This window comes from Salvia splendens, chromosome 19 (assembly GCF_004379255.2).
Source record: "Salvia splendens isolate huo1 chromosome 19, SspV2, whole genome shotgun sequence".
In the NCBI taxonomy this organism is placed as follows: Eukaryota; Viridiplantae; Streptophyta; class Magnoliopsida; order Lamiales; family Lamiaceae; genus Salvia; species Salvia splendens.
The window spans coordinates 16199321-16217397 of record NC_056050.1 but is presented as its reverse complement, the minus strand read 5'-3'; the positions used below and the strand labels follow the sequence as shown (position 1 = coordinate 16217397).

General features: G+C 36.5%; 1 protein-coding gene across 3 annotated transcripts; it reads left to right on the top strand.

Moving 5' to 3' along the window:
- The first annotated feature begins 511 nt into the window (after positions 1 to 511).
- On the top strand, positions 512 to 17797 carry LOC121779566 (dolichyl-diphosphooligosaccharide--protein glycosyltransferase subunit STT3A-like). 3 transcript variants are annotated; one of them, XM_042176915.1, is made up of 23 exons: positions 512 to 702; positions 888 to 950; positions 2384 to 2439; positions 2542 to 2613; positions 2798 to 2903; positions 3015 to 3065; positions 3579 to 3674; positions 8104 to 8163; positions 8255 to 8368; positions 9430 to 9516; positions 10992 to 11095; positions 11363 to 11458; positions 12619 to 12739; positions 12855 to 12935; positions 13021 to 13152; positions 13238 to 13456; positions 13964 to 14107; positions 16223 to 16409; positions 16485 to 16582; positions 16834 to 16913; positions 16990 to 17077; positions 17231 to 17320; positions 17413 to 17797. In XM_042176915.1, the coding sequence occupies exons 1-23, from the start codon at positions 586 to 588 to the stop codon at positions 17470 to 17472; spliced, it is 2322 nt and encodes a 773-aa protein (XP_042032849.1). In that variant the 5' UTR covers positions 512 to 585; the 3' UTR covers positions 17473 to 17797. The 3 variants fall into 3 exon arrangements, with proteins under 3 accessions (XP_042032849.1, XP_042032848.1, XP_042032847.1); XM_042176914.1 differs by lacking the exons at positions 512 to 702; positions 888 to 950; positions 2384 to 2439; ... (2 more) ...; positions 3015 to 3065; positions 3579 to 3674 and adding exons at positions 6232 to 6293; positions 6617 to 6672; positions 6775 to 6846; ... (1 more) ...; positions 7284 to 7334; positions 7865 to 7960; XM_042176913.1 differs by lacking the exons at positions 512 to 702; positions 888 to 950; positions 2384 to 2439; ... (2 more) ...; positions 3015 to 3065; positions 3579 to 3674 and adding exons at positions 6407 to 6672; positions 6775 to 6846; positions 7067 to 7172; positions 7284 to 7334; positions 7865 to 7960.
- The last annotated feature ends 280 nt before the right edge of the window (positions 17798 to 18077 follow it).

The window sequence follows — 18077 nt, the reverse complement described above, 5'->3', positions numbered from 1 at the left end:
ACACAACTTGGCCTTCCGCCTCCTATTGCATCTCCACCGCCTTCGGGGATGATTATCCGGCGGAGTAGTTTTTTTATTTTCTTTAAATTTGTATTTTAAATTATGCAACGTTTAATTTTTTAGGATTTTAATTGTGTGTTTTTTATTTTTTTAAATTTTAAGTTGTAATTTTTTTTATGTTGTGTGTTTTTTAATGAAGTGTGTTTGTTTTAATTGAATTGGGTTGGAAATAAAAATAAAAAATTAAATAGAATGATTGTAATTTAAGGAACGGTTAAGGAACGGATAAGGAACGGAGGGTTGCAGGTTCCGTTCCTTAGTTAAGGAATAAAATAAAAAAGTACAGTGAGGTCCGGAAATAGTAGTTTAAGGAATAATTAAGGAACGGTATAGCAATCGCGTTATGGATGGCCTTAGGAGATCTAAGAGAAAAAATAAGGAATTTTTATAGTAATATCTAAAGTAAATGTATTGAACCTAATCATCTTAAGGACAAATGTGCGTGGTGAAGTCATATTTGTGTCCTGTGTAAAGTCAATACTCAAAAACCCGCCTTCACTCTCATTCTCTCACTCAACAGCGTCGATGGCCGCCCAGGAGACTTCTCAATCCGCTACTTTCCGCCACGCATTCGGAAATGTGCTCTCCTTTGCCGTTCTGTTACTGATCGGCGTTATGGCTTTCTCGATCCGTCTATTCTCAGTAAATCCTACTCCTTTGTCTGCGTCCACTCATTCATGCGCATTTGTGTAAATTCATAAATTTGATCGATCGAACCCTAAGTGTAAAGTGCATATTCGTTAATTTCTAGTGTATGAGCTGAATCGACGATTTATATCTTCTAATTTTGATTTTTGATTTTTTGTTTTAATTTTTTTTCTGCGCAGGTGATAAAGTATGAGAGTGTGATTCATGAATTCGATCCTTATTTCAATTACAGAGTGACGCAGGTTAGTGTGGTGTTTTTTTTATGAAATTTATGGTATTCTTCATGATTAATTTGTGTAAGAAAATGAATTTGCTTCTTTCCTTGTTTCATTGTGACGTGTTTTGAGTGGGAGAATTTTGACGTAAAGGAAAAGTTACTTACACTACAACTTGCCAAATGGGTTTAATGTCTGCATTTGGTACGATATCAACATGATAAACAAAATTGTGTAGGTCTATAAAAGTTCAGTTTTTATTTTTTGTCATTCTCAATGGAATTCAAATGCAAATCACCATTCATGTAATGTGGTGTGTTTCTAAAACCCATGGGTCGAGTGATAAACTGTACTCCCTCCGTCCCACCCTAAGGGGAGCGTCCTTTTTGGCACGGGATTTTATGTAGTGTTGTTGTGAGTTAAGTGGATAGGAGATAGAGTACGAGTGAGAGAAAGTAGAGAATGCTGTTTCTATTTTAAGAAATGTGTCATTTAAGGTGGGATATCCTAAAAAGGAAAATGTGTCACTTAGAGAGGGACGGAGGGTGTACTTTGTAGGAAGATTCAAATGAATAGAACTTATTAATGCGTTATATTGGTCGGATTAGTTCAAAAATAATAAGTTCTCACATTTTTTGTTAATAATTTCCATAAGCTGCTCATATAATGGTTCTTGGCTATCTTGGTGGTAGAAATAGCATATTTGTCTCATGGGGGTGCTTTTCTCTTGTATTTCCATCTCATGTTTGATATGGCACTCAGGTTTCTAAAGATCTAAAAACCCTTAAAATTGGTCAATTGAAATAGTAGTAGGAGATGTCTTATCGTAAGTTCCTAACATGTGATGTATCCTGTAGGGTACAAGTTTTGGGATAATATAATTGCAATTAACCAAAAAGTATAAGAAAGTTGGATGCATTTATACTGACATTGAAAAAACACGCTTAACCCTAAAGGGAGTTCGAAAACAGAAATGCTGATTTGGAGAGCAGAGCAATGAGCGTAAGAGAAAAGTATAGTATATGATCTGTATGTGGAAGAGAGATGGCTTTCATTATGTTCAAGAAACTTGGTTTTGACCCCGTCTCCTCCAAATATGAACTGAATATGAATATGACAACGACATACACTGAAAAGTTAAAACAATAGCGTAGCCCAGATCATGTCTGCGAGGTTGATGTGCTAGGCCAACCTTTGAATTGGTAAACTTAAACTTTTCATCTTTTTTCTCTATAAATTTGGTTATCTAAGTTCTCTGAGGACACCATTGCATCAAGTTGTATTTTTATACGTGTTGTAACTTAAGTCAGTTTCAACCTCTTCACAGCATAGAAGACTGACCATCTTTTGTATTACATAGTGTTTTGTCTTCTATATGTCAAATCTAAATTTCCTACCCTTCTTTGGATTTTGATGTCTGCATGAAGCAAAATTTAGTGACATAAGCTTGATGATTACAGTTTCTTACAAAAAGTGGAGTATATGACTTCTGGAATTGGTTTGATGACCGAACATGGTAATTTCCGTTATTTGCAACACCTAGTTTGTGTTTTGTGGGAAAATTTTATGATTGTGCCCTTTTTTTGCTGTATTGACATTATTTTGAAATCTTGGCAAGGTATCCTCTTGGACGTGTGATTGGGGGAACTGTATACCCTGGGCTTACACTAACTGCGGGTACTTTATGGTGGTATGGATTACATATTTTGGCTCTCTTTAAATAACAATATATCCTTAAGAGAAGCTTTAGTTTATGCGGTTATTTCTATTGACAATTATTTAGTTGTTCGATTTTCATCAAACCATTTTTAACACCTTCCTTGTTTTTCTTATAATCCTGTTTCACTAATTGATCTGTTTAAATTTATTGGCAGGATACTGAACTCTATTAATATTCCTCTATCAGTCGAAACTGTTTGTGTATTTACAGCTCCTGTATTTTCTGCCTTTGCTTCATGGGCCACATACCTTCTAACTAAGGTTCTTTATAAATCTATTGCCTCTCTTCTTGTGGCTGCTGCCTAGGCTGATGGACTTTACCAGGGAATCTTTATTGGACATGTTTTTTGATGAGGTATATGTTTTTTCTAGGAAATTAAAGGTGCTGGTGCTGGCTTGACTGCTGCAGCTCTTCTGGCCATGGTATTATGTTTTCAATTTCTTTGTTTAGTTATTTTGTGTATATCCGGAACACATTATCTTTTATTTTAGCTTTTGCAATAAGCACATCATACAGTCTTGTACTATTTTTATGTTCTGTAATTGCTTCCCATGCGTATGTAAATGATTTTAGCCCTGATTTAAAACTTGTGATGGTTCAATTAACCTGTACTTAATGTGGTAAAAGCAGTTGCATTCAGTATCCATTGAAGAGAAAACTTACTAAAGTGAGGTCATGTAATAGGGCAGCAGAATAGCATCAAAGTTTAAGGTATACAAATCTAGCTTGGTTAAGTAATTCTAACATTAGGTCATGTAAATGTAATAGGGCATCAGTATAGCATCAAAGTGTACTTATTTCCAATTCCACTTATCAGAGGCTATGATGCAAATTAATTGGCAATAACAAAAAATCAGTTGCTTAGGTATGACAATCACCTTCTTTCGTCTCTTCCTTTGTTTTGTTTCGAGATATCCTTATTTCTCTTCTTGCAGGTGCCATCATATATATCTAGATCTGTGGCTGGGAGCTATGACAATGAAGCAGTTGCAATATTTGCTTTGATCTTCACTTTCTATCTATATATAAAGGTGAGATATCAATCTGTGTTGTTTCTGAATTACTAGTGTAAAGTGTAAAGTGCATATTCGTTAATTTCTAGTGTATGAGCTGAATCGACGATTTATATCTTCTAATTTTGATTTTTTATTTTTTGTTTTAATTTTTTTTCTGCGCAGGTGATAAAGGGGAAAATCGGGTTTATGGGGGAGTTTACACTAAATATTACGTAAATATACCCATTTTGTTATCTATTTCACAAATGGGAAAAACGCCAACCACATTGGCGTTTTTATTAGTAAATACGCCAACGTCATTGGCGTGTTTTAAGGTAAATACGCCAACGATGATGGCGTTTTATACTTGTGCCGTATTTTGGGTGTATGCTCTCGGATTGTAATTACGATTAAACACGCCAACTTGGTTGGCGTGTATAAATAAAAAACGCATTTGTAAATGGCGTGTTTTCTTTGTTGAAACGCCGAACATATTGACGTTTTGTAAAAGACGCCAACCGGAGTGGCGTATTTACTTAATCATGAAAAACGCCATTCTGAGTGGCGTGTTTAATCAGACTGATATACCAGGCGTTCCTCCCCCAAATCGCGAAAACCTCACAACACACAGCCTTCGCGATTTCTCCAGCTGCGCGCCTTCTCTCCGTGATTTCGGCCTACATTCATCATCTATTTTATTCGGTTAGTATGCTTACCTTTTACATAATTATAGTAATTGGTGGATAGCTAGGGTTTGTAATGGGTTGTGAATTGAGTAGAAATATTATGCATTTTGGATTGGTTGAATGATATTATTGTTGATTATTATGTTGGATTGTGTTGGGTTTAAGTTAATTTGTGTATAAATTTGATTATAAGCCTAAACCCTAGGGTTTTTATAGCTAAAAAATTGGGCAAATTGTTTTGATTTATGTGGGTTTTGGTTGATTAGTTTAGATTGTTAAATTTGTTTAGGTTAGGCAAAATTGAAATTGGTAGGTTGGGCGAATTGTTAATTGAAATTGTTAATTTTGTGTAGGTGAATTGGTTTATGATTTTGAATGTGCAATGTTGTGTAACTTGCTTATTTGATGTTGGTGTTCAATTTTGTGATATTGGATTAAATTGTATCTAATTATTGAAATGGTTTATGGTTGGTTATTGTTGAATTTGGTTTATGAAATTGGATTAAATGTTATGGTTGGTTATTGTTGAATTTGAATTATGTAGGTAAATTATGGCATCATCTTCAACCTCTCGTCGTCGGCTTGCATGTGGTCCTGCGGATCCATCTGTATTATATTTTCAGAGACAACACGTCTCTAACAACATATGGGCAGGAGTTCCATCCGAAGATGTACGCTGCCGACGATTTGAAGGAAAAATTTGGGATGTTCCCATCCAGCAACATGTCTTGACAATAGTGGACCAGATGGGGTTTGGGGGTATGTTAAGGTGTGGTAAACCAAAAGAAATTGACCACCATCTTATCACAGCTCTGATTGAACGTTGGAGGCCAGAGACTCACACGTTTCACTTTCCAGTCGGTGAAGCGACTGTGACACTGGAAGACGTGGAGGTCTTATGGGGCCTGAAAGTTGATGGAGAGGCTCTGACAACTTACATCCCCCCGACGGACGCGGGATATTGGACGGACAGGTGTATGGATTTTCTAGGATTCATACCGGAAGCATCCGAGTTGAAGGAAATGGCTTTTAAGCAGACGAGCTTATCGCGCCAATTGAGGATTGAGCTGTCTAATGACCACGAACACTACATATATGCTCAGCGGGCTCGTATCTATTGTCTGCTATTACTTGGTGGTCTGATGATCCCCAACGCCACCGGAAATAAAATTCCGTTCTTCTACCTACACTTTTTCATGGATATAGAACGGTGTTCTACATATAGCTGGGGTGGGGCGACGCTTGCTTGCTTGTACCACAATTTGTGTGAAGCGGCCGTTGGTCAGAGGACGGATGTAGGGGGAGCCTTAACTCTATTACAACTTTGGGCTTGGGAGAGAATCCCAAATATTAGACCGAGGATGCTAGATCCCGTGCATACAGACTATCTACCATGTGCAAGCGCGTAAGTTGTTCATTAATTGCGTTTTTAAACTTAATGTTCATCAATTTTCGTGTTCTTCGCTCATAATTTAAATTTTTTAGATGGAATGGCCCGGCGTCATATGTAAAAGCACCCGGACATTGTGTTGAAAATTTCCGAGATCAGTTCTCCATGATGCATCCTAATCAGGTACTTCATATATTTATAAAATGTTTTTGGTTTTTTGTTTTTTGTTTTTATGGAAATTATTTTGAAAAATTTGTATCACATGTAGTTTATTTGGAGGCCTTATCTCCACCGGGAGTTGCCGGAAAGTTGTGATGCCGGTCGTCCTATATGGATGTCGATCACAACGCTTATTTGTTGGAATCTGGCTGAGCCACACCTGCCACACCGAGTGTTGCGCCAATTCGGGATTGTCCAACCGTATATCCAGAATATCATATCAATGCAAGCTTTAATTGGGAGTTGTCTTGCGCCTCTCAACACATTGTTGTAAGATTCCACCATATTAGTGGAAACCTCACCCCATCTTTTGTGTTTGTCATACGCCAGATTCCATTTTTCTAACTCCACGGCATCAAGGTACTGCAAAGCCTCGTTGTTGACGTTTCGAAGTAAACGACGTCTGATCTTAAACTTGCGCTTCTTGGTAGCAATACCAATTTTCCAAACAAGTCTTTTGACCATGATACCTTTGTGATTCTGCAAAACATTCTTTCTAACATGTACCAAGCAAAATCTGTGATGACCCACATTGGGTTCTTCTTTCCATATGGGAGAATTCATTGCATCTGTGATGACCCACATTGGGTTCTTCTATATGTCAAATCTACATTTCCTATCCTTCTTTGGATTTTGATGTCTGCATGAAGCAAAATTTAGTGACATAAGCTTGATGATTACAGTTTCTTACAAAAAGTGGAGTATATGACTTCTGGAATTGGTTTGACGACCGAACATGGTAATTTCCGTTATTTGCAACACCTAGTTTGTGTTTTGTGGGAAAATTTTATGATTGTGCCCTATTTTTGCTGTATTGACATTATTTCGAAATCTTGGCAAGGTATCCTCTTGGACGTGTGATTGGGGGAACTGTATACCCTGGGCTTACACTAACTGCGGGTACTTTATGGTGGTATGGATTACATATTTTGGCTCTCTATAAATAACAATATATCCATCAGAGAAGCTTTAGTTTATGCGGTTATTTCCATCAGAGAAGCTTTAGTTTATGCGGTTATATCCATCAGAGAAGCTTTAGTTGTTCGATTTTCATAAAATCATTTTTAATAACACCGCCCTTGTTTTTCTTATAGTCCTGTTTCACTTATTGATCTGTTTAAATTTATTGGCAGGATACTGAACTCCATTAATATTCCTCTATCAGTAGAAACTGTTTGTGTATTTACAGCTCCTGTATTTTCTGCCTTTGCTTCATGGGCCACATATCTTCTAACTAAGGTTCTTTATAAATCTATTGCCTCTCTTCTTGTGGCTGCTGCCTAGGCTAATGGACTTTACCAGGGAATCTTTATTGGACATGTTTTTTGATGAGGTATATGTTTTGTCTAGGAAATTAAAGGTGCTGGTGCTGGCTTGACTGCTGCAGCTCTTCTGGCCATGGTATTATGTTTTCAATTTCTTTGTTTAGTTATTTTGTGTAGATCCGGAACACGTTATCTTGTATTTTAGCTTTTGCAATCACATCATACAGTCATGTAATTCTTTTTATGTTCTGTAATTGCTTCCCATGCGTATGTAGTTGATTTTAGCCCTGATTTAAAACATGTGATGGTTCAGTTAACCTGTACTTAATGTGGTTAAAGCAGTTGCATTCAGTATCCATTGAAGAGAAAACTTACTAAAGTAAGGTCATGGGCAGCAGTATAGCATCAAAGTTTACAGTTTACAAATCTAGCTTGGTTAACTAATTCTAACATTAAGTCATGTAAATGTAATAGGGGATCAGTGTAGCATCGAAGAATACTTATTTCCAATTCCAATTATCAGAGGCTATGATGCAAATTAATTGGCAGTAACAAAAACTCAGATGCTTATGTATGATAATCACCTTCTTTCGTCTTTTCCTTTGTTTTTTTTTGAGATATCCTTGTGGGAAATTATTGTACAATTGTTTATTTCTCTTCTTGCAGGTGCCATCATATATATCTAGATCTGTGGCTGGGAGCTATGACAATGAAGCAGTTGCAATATTTGCTTTGATCTTCACTTTCTATCTATATATAAAGGTGAGATATCAATCTGTGTTGTTTCTGAATTACTAGTGTTCTCCTGACAAAGAATTTATTTTCACGAACACTAGAGCACCTGATATTCGTACTTCTGCGAGCTAATTTGGAATCATGTCTTGATATATATTCATTCACTGCAGACGTTGAACACTGGATCACTTTTTTATGCTACACTAAATGCAATTGCATACTTTTACATGGTACGTGTGTTGCTGAAGTTTTTGCTCTCCCCTTTTCAGCTATTGTTTCAGGCTCAATGACAGTGTTCATGTTGTTCATATATCATTTCAGGTTTGCTCCTGGGGAGGGTACACCTTTATTATAAATCTCATCCCAATGCATGTGCTGCTATGCATAGTAACTGGTCGCTATTCTCCACGCCTCTACATTGCTTATGCCCCCCTTGTAAGTATTTTGTGTATCTGTACTTATAGCATATTGTTTATGAATGATTTGGTAATTGTGATGATGAATGGGTTCTTATGAGCCAAAATTTAAACGCTGTGATGATTAGATAACCCTTTTTATACCTTACAAAAGGTAAGGATGTTTGCGAGAGAATCGTTAAACATTACTTTGGAAAGAAGATATTTGTCTCATCTAGAGCTTCTTCTCTAATATTGTTAATCCTTTCATGAGGATATCCCAATAAAATAAAATAAAATAAAATACTAACCCTTCTCCATGGCTGAACAGCTAATGGTTGATCTTGGTATTTTCAGAGTTTTACTGGTAAGCATGGCCTGGGAATCATGGCAGACCACTTTGTAGATCTCTATTTTACCAGCCTGTCATGATTTCCTTATCTAATGTAAATGTCTAGATGAGAAATGGAAATTATATTGATTCAGGCTCTAGAGATGACGAAAAACTGACTCTTTAGATTAAGCTCTTGAGTTGGTGCCTTCTTAAATCAAATTCAAACATTGTAGGAAACAGAGAAAACAAGTTAAACTTGGCTCATAATCAATCTAGTTTTTTCTTTTTCTTTTAGATATTGTTTCACCAAATAAAATGCCAATTAATCTAAATTTTTGGAGGGATTTAAATTATTTGTCAAAAACATAAGTTTTCATCCCATTCCTCGTGACTATCATATGATGATATGAAATTGAATTTCTGGTCTCTCTCAAGAGAGTAGGATCCTTTATTATAAGATGTTTAAGGTAAAAACTTGAGGGATAAGATTAAGGCCATGTGATTTGGGATACATAAATAAACTTGAAAACTACCAATTAGAATGACTCATTTTTTTTTCTGGGTAATTCCTCTTTCCCCTCCCTTCCATAACACTTTGCCTGCTTTAGAGGTGACCGGACATTTGACAATGCTCCTGATGATTACCATAAAATGATATGAAGCACATGTTTATTTTCTGTGGCCTTACTGGAGATGTACTTCATATTTGTTTATTTTTTTCCTAGTCTATCATTGTTTTCACCAAGACCATAAATTTCTGTGTTCAGGTCGTCTTGGGAACATTGCTAGCAGCTTTGGTGCCTGTTGTTGGTTTTAATGCTGTCATGACATCTGAGCATTTTGCGTCATTCTTGGTTAGCTGTCCAATTTCTAAATCTCTTTTGCAACGAGTAGTTTTCTTGTGTTTTTCACCCTGATACCTGATGTCTTTTCATGCTGGAAGTCTGGAACATGCTTCAAATCTGCATATAAGCTTTTCGAATTCCAGAGTTTGCAGAATCCATTATCTTGCTATCTACTGCTGGACTACGTGCATTTTTTAGACTGATGTAGAATGACGAATGTATAATATTGCTTACTTGAGTTATAACTTGTGAGGTCTTTTTCTTCCACTGTTTGGCTTATACTACCTCCGTCCCCCAAATATTGTCCAACTTTGACCCGACACAGGTTTTAAGAAATGTAATGAAAAATGAGTTGAAAAAGTTAGTGGAATGTGGGTCCTACTTTTATATATTAGTTTTATAATAAAATGTGAGTAGGAATGAGTTAAGTGGAATATGGGGTCCACTACCAAAAATGGTAAAAAGTGAAATGGGACAAATTTTGTGGGACGGACGGAAATGGAAAAATGGGACAAACTTTCAGGGACGGAGGTAGTAATTGTTAGTTCTGATGTTGAACATAAGAACTGCGGTTAGAGTAAAGGGGAAATATAGTATATGTCGTAGTTGCAACTCAATGCTGATAAAGTTAAATTATTAGGACTTAGGAACCTCATTTTGGCTCTTTCTGTGGAACTGGGATTTCCTTCTGAATTTAACTATAAGAGAGATATGAAGTGGAATTTGGGAATTTCTTGTTAAGGCCTTAAGGGAGAAATTCTATAAAGTGTGCGACAGAACTTTCTTGCCCATATTTCATTAGCGGTATCATGGTTTCTGAAAGAAGCAAAAAATAACTTTAGGAAGGGCAAGGGATGCTTTATTAGTTCTAGGACATAAAAAAAACTTTTGAAGTAAACATTTATCAACAATTGAGGTTTGGACCTGAATATTATATAGATTCCAGGAAAGTATCAGAATCCCTTACTCTACAAAATTGCCATGATGCCTTTATTGTCAGCAGCTGTGCCACACAAATGAGTCAACAATATCTTTGGGTGTTCCCTCTCTTTCTTCTTCATGCATAAGTGTATTAAGTCTTAGAAAATTAAGGCATATACCAAGAGTCATAAATATTAGTATTTGTTTTCTAGATTAATATCCCCAAAATATATTGGAAAATATTGAAGGAATTGAAGGTTTTCATTTACTGGTTTGATCCCCTATTTGAGTGTGGTGTCATTCTCGCTTAATACATTTTGAAAGTTAAACCATCTTGATTACAGATGAATGTATGTCAATTGTCTTGAGAATGACTTCCCCTCTTGATATGAAGTTTATACTTTTGCTGTGGATGTGCTTCTTCACAAATCACAAGTCATACTAGTTATTGAAATGTTTCACCTGGTTTTATTAGTTGTATTACTGTAAGTGGCAGCAGATCTTAGACACTATCCCTGTTTCTCAGATTATTAAGCAATGGTTCTTCTGACAATTATACTCAGGTCTTTATCATAATACATGTTGTGGCACTTGTCTATTATATCAAAGGAATTCTGACCCCGCAAATGTTCAAAGTAGCAGTTACTCTTGTTGTATCAGTTGGGATGTAAGTATCTTCTCTAAATTCTACTTTATCGCTGATGTTTGTTACAGCATGAGAAATATGAAGCATCATATCTAACCACCCTTTTTCTATTTTCTTCTGTTCTCTATTACTTATGTGCATTCCTCTATAGTAGTAGTGCTAAGGCTATCCAGTTAATTAGAATGTGACAGGGTTTTGGTGTGAAAAATTCTGTTCTTTTTTTATAGGACAGTTTGTAGACTTGGATTTTTTTTTGCCAAGTCACTTATAATTGTTTCTCATGTTAAGGGTTTTGTGTGTTGCTGTATTGGCTGTGCTAATAGCATTGGTAGCATCCAGCCCGACAAAAGGCTGGAGTGGACGAAGTCTGAGTCTACTTGATCCGTAAGTTGCTCTATATGTGTAGTATGCTATTTATTGCTCAAATCATACTTCATACATGGTAAATGGCTTTTCAAACTAAAAGATACCTGATTTATCTGTATAAGAAGTATGCTGGCTTTTAAAGCCATTCTTTTTGACTTGTTACCTATTCTAAAGTCTAAATATTGTTATCATCTAGGGAGTTCATCAAAACATACTCCCTCCGTCCCATAAAAATATGTGCACTTTTTATTTCCGTCCGTCCCATAAAAATATGAGCATTTCCATTTATGGAAAATTGTCCCCTACTCATTACCCATATACATCAATGTATTTACAACTTATACCACACCACTGTGGCCCACCATTACAACCCTTTGAACACTAATAATGATTTGGGTTCCACTATCCACTAACGACACTACCCTTCTCTTCCTCTTTCTTACTTTACCAATTGTGCATTAATTCCTATGCCATTTCAAATGTACATATTTTTATGGGACGGAGGGAGTATATTTTTTCATCAATATTTATTTCAAAGATCTGTTTCCAGCTTTGTCCTGCTTAATTGACCTCAGTAATATCTAAGCACCATGGGCTGATGTTTCTTCTATAAGATTAGGAGAAAAATCATACTATTATTTTGGCTGACTGCCAGCTTCAGCTTGCATGTATCAACAGCCAAACAAAGCAAACTAAAAGTTACTTGCTAGCTGTAAAATAACTTGGAGACATAACATTTCCATCTTCAGTAATGCAAGGCACATAAAATTGTATTGGTATGAAAATTCACACTTTGTAGATTTTGGTGCAATAAAACTTCCTCCTAAAGCCATACTCTTACTCTGTTTGTAAAACCTAAAACCATAACTTCTATATTCAGATTCCTGTTTCAAAAGGTCTAATTGTGAAAACTGAAAAGTAAGTTTGAGGTGAAAGATCCCAATAATATTTGTTCCAAATGTTTTGCAATATGCTACCACCTACCCCAAGCATATTTGCACAGACTTTGTTTTCTGTCCCTCAGAATTATTGTTATTGCTATTAATTATCTTTTGGCTCTTTTCTCCCTTTAAATTGGAGACAGAACCTATGCAAGCAAACTTTTTTTCTTTTGTTATCATTTCTGCAACTGTTAATAATATATTTTTGGCTGTTTATCCCATGTAAATGGAGAACAGAACCTATGCAAGCAAGTACATACCAATCATTGCAAGCGTCAGTGAACATCAGCCCCCTACTTGGCCATCTTACTTTATGGACATCAATGTTTTAGCATTTTTGGTTCCCGCTGGTATTGTTGTAAGTTCTCAATTATTTGTTCCCTTGGAAAGCTTAACTGACGTGATGTTTCTGTTCCTCCCCTTTTTACTTTAATACTAATACTAATTATAATAATCTGTGTTGGAATTTGCAGGCATGCTTTTTGCCATTGTCTGATGCAAGCTCCTTTGCAGTTCTCTATATTGTTACATCAGTATATTTTTCAGGGGTCATGGTATGCATAGTTGAGACATACCTCAATCACGGCGCTGTTTTATTTTCTGCTCCTGAACTAAATTACTTAAGTTACAATGTGGTAGGTACGCCTAATGCTCGTACTAGCTCCTGCAGCTTGTATAATGTCTGGTATTGCCCTTTCAGAAGCTTTTGACGTTTTTACTAGATCAATTAAATTCCACTTGGTTGGTACAACACAAAACCCCCAAGACAATGTAAGTGAGTTCATTATGCAAGTGAATCAAGTGATTGGTATGGCCTGTAACTAACCTAGGATGAAAATTTTCTGATCTTTACTAGGCAGGGGATGCCGCCAAAGTTACTCAAAACGATGTGAAGTCTGAGAAAAGTGAGGACACAGTAAAGGAACGATCTTCGAGGAAAAGTAAAAAGAAGGACAAGGAAAACATAGAAAAACCGTCTCTTGTATCCCGGGTTGAAAAGAGGCTTTTGGTCTTGCCCCTGGAGACTTCAGTGATGGCTGTTTTCTTACTTGTCTTGCTTGGAGCATTTTATGTGGTATGCATATGATACATTGCTAAGCAATTATATTTTTACAATGTTTCTGCAATGTCTAAGGTGTCTATGGGATTATGGTTGTAAGAGGAAATTGTTGCTGATCCGCTTTGTCTTACTCCCTCCATTCCATGTTAATAGCGTCATTTTTCTATTTTGGGAAGTTCCAAGTTAATTGAGTCATTTCTATTTTTTGCAAAAAGTAACTCTCTCTTTTACTTTATTCTCTCTTCATATCTCTTACTTTATTCACCATCCATTTAACACACTATTCTTAAACTCCATGCCGAAAAGAAATGCTTTTATTAACAGGGAACGGAGGGAGTATGTGATTATTACTTCATTACATATTATCTTGGTCATCTGTGTATTTAGCCTAGTTGAATGAAATCTCAAAATTGTGTAAGACCGTTTAAATATGGAGTTCGTAGGTATCATTGTTGTGTATACTAGTGCTGTATTCAGGTTCTGACCTGATTTTCAAATGATTAAGAATAATTATTGTTGTAGGTTCATTGTGTGTGGGTTGCAGCAGAGGCTTATTCTGCTCCATCAATTGTTTTAACCTCTCGCTCTCATGATGGTCTCCATGTCTTTGATGACTTCAGAGAGGCATATGCTTGGTTGAGCCATAACACTGAGGTGGATGATAAAGTAAGTAGTTAGGCTGCCTCTTGATTTCTTTCATGCCAATTACAAGTTCTCACTTAATCCTTCTGCTGGTTATGCAATTCTTTGTTTTCTTTTCTTTTCTTTTTTCAAGGTTAGGTGTTTGAGCGTGTGTACATCTGTAACTGTGGCTGTACAGCTTAGACTTCTACTTCGATACTGCTTTGTGATTGTTAAAAATAATTTTTCTGAAAATGGATAATAGTAGAATTGGCGGTTTTGACTATTCCTTACTAGCAAGGTAAAGTGGTCTGATTCGTTTGCCCTTAGGACCCCAACAGATGTCAGTGGCATAAGTTTCATTGCTAGGTCAGATATATAAATTATATCTTCTTATTGTTAATCTACCTGTGTTTGTGAAGCTTGATATACAAATATGAGATATTTTACTGTCAGGGAGATGGGAGAGGATTATTTCTGGTGGTGGTACTTAGTTTAAATGCTCAAAATCACTCAAAGCCACTTTTGAAGTAAAATTTTAGCACTCATTATCCTCTCTGGTTCTATTTGAGGTTCTGAACCTGGCTGTGCTTGGTCTAAGTACAACATATGTCTATGTTCACGCCTTGCCACTTCACACAAAATGCCCTGGCCCTTTTACTTGATGACTTCAGCACGAAACAATACTAATTTCTGTCCGCTGAGCTTTTCTGTGACAAATAATGAGCGTTTTATTACAAACTAGCAATGTTGTCAAATAACGGCTATAGCGGGGATATTGCGTTATAGCATATCAGTTTTTAATGAAAACGCTATCGCCACACCGATACGTAGCATTTTTATGTGGCGGCCGCCATACCCGAGGCGGTCGTGGCGCCATAGCGCTACCATATCCCGCAATAGCGGTATTTTAGCCCAATTTTGACTTTTTGGTGCTAATTTTGACTTTTATTGGGCTTTTTATTTTTTAATTTAATTTTGCATAGGCCCAATCAGCCCACCCCAATAATTCTAACCCTAATAATTCTAAACCCTAATTCCACAACCCCAATCTGCCGCTTTTCATCTCTACTCCTTCAGTCCTTCCACAATCTGCCACTCACCGTCGCGCCGCCGCCACTGTTGCGCCGCCCCCGCCGCCGCCGCCTGTTGCAGCCTAGCCAGCACCCTCCAGCCCCACTCAGTGACTCAGCCACCGCCCAGCCATACGGCCCCTCCTATTCACAATCTGCACCCCAATCTGCCGATTAATTATATTTATTTTGTAGATTCATACAAAAAAGAGAAATAGGCTCGAGCATAAGAGGATGCAAGATTTGGTTTATGTGAAATATAACCAAAAATTGCATGATAGGAACAAGCTTAGTGTAACCGATGAATTTGATCCTATTATTCTCGATGATATTGATGAGTGCAATGAGTGGCTAGTTGGGGAGTTGGATGATGATGATGATGATATTGATGGTGGTAATCATTTGGTTCATGATGACGATGATACACTTGATTGAAACATGGTGTATAAGGCTTCGGGTGTTGGAGAGCCTAGGACATATACTAGGTCAAAGAAGAGGAAAGAATCTTCTACATCTAGTTCAAGTTGTCTTAGAGTTTCTAAGAAAAAAGAACCTATCATACCTAGAAAAGGGAAAGGGAAAAGGAAAAGGCTTGCGCTTGTAGATGAAGAATCGGAAGAGGAAGAATTTGAGGATAGTGTAAGTGGAGATCAAGAGGATGAAGCAATGGAGGATGAAGATGAAATGGATGCCGATGATAGTGATGATGATGAGCTAGAAGACTATGTTGAGCTTGATGATTGATGTCTATTGAGCTTATCATGGTTTTATGTTTTGTTGAAAACTTGAACTATAGACTTTAATTGCTAGACTTTTATATAATTGTTTTCTATTTTATGCTTTATTACATGTTTTTAGAGTTTTTAATGTTATATTTTTATTATTTTCTAATTTTTTGAATTATATATGAATATATAAATATTATTTTATATATTTAATTAATGACCGCTATATCCCGCCATACCGATACGCTATATCCCTGTGGCATTTTTTGGGCGAACCGCCATGAACCGCTATACTGCTTTGACAACATTGCAAACTAGGAAACAAGCTTATTGGTCTTCTTGCTGCTGCTATTTTGGTCCAGGTTGCGTCTTGGTGGGACTACGGTTACCAAACAACTGCTATGGCTAACCGTACAGTTATTGTTGATAATAATACATGGAACAACACACATATTGCAACTGTTGGTACTGCAATGTCATCTCCAGAAAAGGCAGCTTGGGACATTTTTAGCTCGTTGGATGTAAAATATGTTTTGGTTGTTTTCGGAGGTTGTCTTCATCACTTGTCAGAGAGTTTTCTTAATCAAGGAGAATATTATCCTGACAGCTGTCTCTTTATCTCAGGTCTTGTTGGATATCCCAGTGATGACATTAATAAGTTTCTGTGGATGGTTCGGATTGGTGGAGGTGTGTTTCCTCACATCAAGGAACCTGACTATTTGGTGAGTAGTTGATAGCTGCATTCTGTTTTTTTAATGTAATTATTTGTTTGTACATATTATGTCTCTAGTCATTGTACTGGTTGATTTTGTCAATTTGGTGTTGCTTTTAATTTCTCGTCTTTCTTCATAATCCAAGTATAGCTAATGTGCAGTGTGTGTGGTTTTGTCTAGAATGATATGGAGTTTTTTTCCATTCAGGCCATTATTCGATGTCATGTTTGTTTAACTAATTCTATCCTGGCATTGAACAGAGAGACGGTCAGTACCGGATTGATTCTCAAGCTACTCCAACCATGCTCAACTCCCTCATGTACAAACTTTCATATTTCAGGTGCGTATTTATCGGTCTTATATATGGATCTCTCCTACCACATAAAAATTGCCATATGATTTTGTTTGTCTTGTAGGTTTGTAGAGACAGATGGTAGAGGGTATGACAGGGTTAGGAACACTGAAATCGGGAAAAAGCATTTCAAACTCACTCACTTTGAAGAGGTAAAGTTCCGTTCTCACAAAATTTTACAATAGTTTCCTATGATGATAGTTTAGATGACTAGACATTCATACTAGTTTTGCAGCTCTATCTTGTTGGTGTCATTGTGTAGGTCTCTAATATCTTATTTCTCCTTGTATGTGTCTCGTCTTTAGGTCTTCACCACTCATCACTGGATGGTTCGGATATACAAATTGAAGTCTCCCAAGAATCGAATCCGTGGGAAAACCAAGAGATCCAAATCGGTATGCAATGCCACACTATGTTCAATAAATAATAAGTGATGGCAATATCAGAACTTCACCATCACATACTGACTTATGCCAAACCCTTGCAGAAATCTGGCACTTCGACTAGCTCCAAAAGAATTACAAGGAAGAGGAACCCTTGGCAGTAAGTACGATAATGGGTCAAACGACTTTGATCTTTAATATCGAGAAAAGAATCAGAAGACGAGGTGATCGATTGAGATTTTGTGGTCTCTTACGTCCAGATATTGTAGACTACTTGATCAATGAGCAAAATTTAGGACAAATTTTGACTTCAGTGTTAGCTAATGAGGCTGTTGACTGTACAAGAAAATTGATTTAGAATATTATTGCAGAACTGTGAAACATGTAATCCAAATATAGCTGTTCTAGGTCTGAGCCTTCTTTTTGCTGCTACTGCTACAACTTGCACATGATTATAGCTTACGATAACAATTTATTTTTTGAAATTTATTTTTTCCTGCTTTGCTTATAGTAATTTTTAGGCTTTTAATCTTTTAATTTTTTGAATAGGTAGTCAACGACAGGCACTGCCTTTTGAAACTTACGGCTGTAAAAGCCATGCCCACAATTCAGATGATCGTTTGAACTTGGGGAATTCAAAATTTGAGTTGGGATAAGTTTTAATTTAATAAATGTTTATTAAAATGTTAACCATTCTATCGAATAATTAACCCCAATCACTGATTAATAACTGCAAAATAGAATATTATATACTCCCTTCGTTCTATAG